This window comes from Geospiza fortis, unplaced genomic scaffold (assembly GCF_000277835.1).
Source record: "Geospiza fortis unplaced genomic scaffold, GeoFor_1.0 scaffold188, whole genome shotgun sequence".
Lineage (NCBI taxonomy): Eukaryota > Metazoa > Chordata > Aves > Passeriformes > Thraupidae > Geospiza > Geospiza fortis.
Genome location: NW_005054337.1, coordinates 4,340,715 through 4,343,575, shown reverse-complemented (window position 1 = coordinate 4,343,575; position 2,861 = coordinate 4,340,715). Strand labels below are relative to the sequence as shown.

At 56.8% G+C, this 2,861-nt stretch overlaps 1 protein-coding gene across 1 annotated transcript in view; it reads right to left on the bottom strand.

The window, feature by feature from the left end:
• Positions 1–664: 664 nt before the first annotated feature.
• Positions 665–2,861, bottom strand: part of RBPJL (recombination signal binding protein for immunoglobulin kappa J region like) — a 19,326-nt gene continuing 17,129 nt past the window's right edge. Inside the window, 5 exon segments of the mRNA XM_014307515.2 lie at positions 665–1,104; positions 1,508–1,611; positions 1,800–1,955; positions 2,254–2,394; positions 2,830–2,850. Coding sequence (XP_014162990.1) covers positions 831–1,104; positions 1,508–1,611; positions 1,800–1,955; positions 2,254–2,394; positions 2,830–2,850 — 696 coding nt within the window. The 3' untranslated portion in view covers positions 665–830.

Here is a 2,861-nt window from a genome sequence, read left to right as displayed (position 1 = left end):
CCCAGGTCAGGGTGGGGACTGCCACTGTAGTCTGGCTGCTGGCTTGTTTCAAAGCCCAGCTCAGGACTGCCAAACCAGAAGGTTTCCAGGTACACCATGGGCCTTTGGATGCCACGGAGATCTAAATAAAGCCTTTAACGCCCACTCTGCAAAATGCTCATGTCCAGCTCCAGGAAAGCTGGCTGCTTTTTATGGCATCTAAATCAGCAGTTTGCTGCTGATGCCAGCAGTGTGTCTAATTGTATAAAACAACAGAGCTTGGCAGGGCCACGCCAGCTAGGGAGGAGCTGGGTTTCACACTGAAGTTTTTTCTCTCTTTTTCCCTTTTCCTTCTTAAATAACCCCATTTGGGCCTCCAATAAAAAACCAAAACATCTGGTGCTGGGTATTTGGCTGCTGGGAAGCAGCTCCTGCTGAGCTGAAAAGCACAGCAGCGATGCAGGGATTCCTGGTATGGATCAGTAACACTTAAGGTCGCATTTGGGCATTATCCCTGTCCCTCCTGGACTTTGAATATGTGGCCTGAGGACACTGAGGGAGCTGTGGTGCTCTATGCCAGCATGCAGGTAAATCATGCAAATCAGTAAAAAGGCAATTGAACCAGTGAAGAGTCCTTCAAGCCTGATTTATTGATGCTCTCATGTGAGACCTCAGCAGTGTGAGATGCTGCTGTGAGAAAGAGATAAATCAGTAAATCACAGGAGCATGGTGTGTGTTCAATGAGTGGGGAGAACCCTTTGGCAGGGCCACCCCAAGCCCTGGATGAGCCCCCCCAGCATGGCTCAGGGCTGTTCCCCTTCCCTAGGCCAGCAGTGAGTGACCTCAGCCTGCTAGGTCTGCATGAAGAGGTGGAAGTTGGTCCTGGTAAACTCCTGGTGGATGCTGTCGAGTAATTTGTCTGAGTCCTGGGGAACATCTGAGAGGACCTGCTGCCTGGGGATGCAGCTCTGCTCCGGGGTGTAGGTGAATGTGAAGGAGCTGGAGTAGATGAGGCCATCGTCCCTGATGAGCAGGAGCGGGACCGTGATGGGATAGCGGAGCCACCTCCAGTCGCTGCCGAAGGCAGAGACATCAGGGACCACACACACGAGGGACTTGGGGCTCCTGGGAACAGTGCAGGAGAGGAAAACGTGCATTAACAGGGGAAGGTCCTATGCAGGAGCAGCCAGCAGTGAGTGACTGCACTTCTCCTCCATCCTGGAGCTCAGTGTGAAGTCTCCACCCAGTTCCCTCTCTCCTCCCAGTCTTTCATTCCTCTCTGCCAGGCTTGCTTGGTTGTTTGCAGTTCCCTGGAATCCCAGTTGTCCCCCAGCCATGGCTGTGCCCAGACTGCAGCCAGGGCAGAGAGCAGGCACCAGACTCATTCCTGCCTTTGCTTGCAGTGCTCGTGCTTGCTCCTGCAAGTGTCCTTGTCCTCAAGGTCTGCAGCCACATTCTTCCCAGACCTGCCCAGCACAGCCCACTCCTGGCTGCTGTTCCCTGCCTTCAGCTCCCCTATCCACGTTACCTGTACATGGTCTCTGCTTCCACATCTCCAAACCAGACCTTGAGGTGTGCATGGAAATACTCCCCCTGCACCTCCAGCATGGCCACGTCCCCACCACCTGTGAGCTGTGACAGGCAGAGGGCACGGCAGGGTTGTAAAGCCAGACTCCTTCTCCCACAGGCTGCTCTGCCTGTGCATCTCATTATCTCATTCCCACTTGAGAATGGGAGGTGCCACAGGGGGAGAAGGGCTCAGGAGGAGGAGGCACAAGGCAGGCAGGTGACAGGGAGGGGCAGCCCGAGGCTGTGCCCACCTGCAGGGCAGCGATGAGGGGCACGGGGCTGACAGGCTCACGCACACACGCCAGGCTCTCGCTGAAGGTGTACTCCACTGTCTCCGTGCTGATGATGGTCCAGCACGAGCCATCATTCAGCAGCTCCCTGTTGGCTTCCTTCGGGCAGGGAGATGCCTGTGGAGAGTGTCAGAGTTCCAAACATGCTGCAGGGGAGGTGGTGGGGAATGGGGCTGGGATGCCAGGCTTCTGCCCTCAGTGTCTCGGTTCCAGCAAGTGACTGCTTTGCTCATGGGGAAACGGGGATCGTGTTTCCTTTCCAAAGGCCTCAGTTCCAGTGTCCCCACTAAAGCTTTCCCATAATTCTTGGTTTAGTTTGGATGCAAGACCCCTCCCAGTGCCATGCTTGCCAGCCTGATGCAACACAGGAGTTTGGAGAGATGACAGCAAGCACCCTGCCCCTGCACTGCCATACCTGGAACTGGATCACCTTGTCTGTGGAGAGACACAGGTACATGCGGTCACTGCCCTGCAGCTGGAAGGCACACTTGTGGAGCTGGGAGATGGGCTCATCCACGTCCAGCATGGCGTACTGCTTCATCACCTTCCGGATGATCTGCGGGCGGCAGCATCCCCAGCATGGAACCCTGGTGTGGATCCCCAGCACGGATCCCTGGTGTGGATCCCTGGCACGGATTCCCAGCACAGATCCCTGGTGTGGATCTTGGCACAGATCCCCAGTATGGATCCCTGGTGTGGATCCCTGGCACGGATCCCCAGCACAGATCCCTGGTGTGGATCTTGGCACAGATCCCCAGTATGGATCCCCGGTGTGGATCCCTGGCACGGATTCCCAGCACAGACCCCCAGCATGGATCCCCGTCATGGATCCTGGCACAGATCCTCAGCACGGATCTCCAGCGTGGATCCCTGGTGTGGATGCCCAGCATGGATCCCCAGCACAGATCCCCAGCATAGATTCCCAGCATGGATTCCCGGCATGGATCCCCGGCATGGATGCCCAGCACGGCTCCGCAGGCACGGAGCGTACCAGGGGCGGCAGGGTGAGCAGCTTACCAGGGG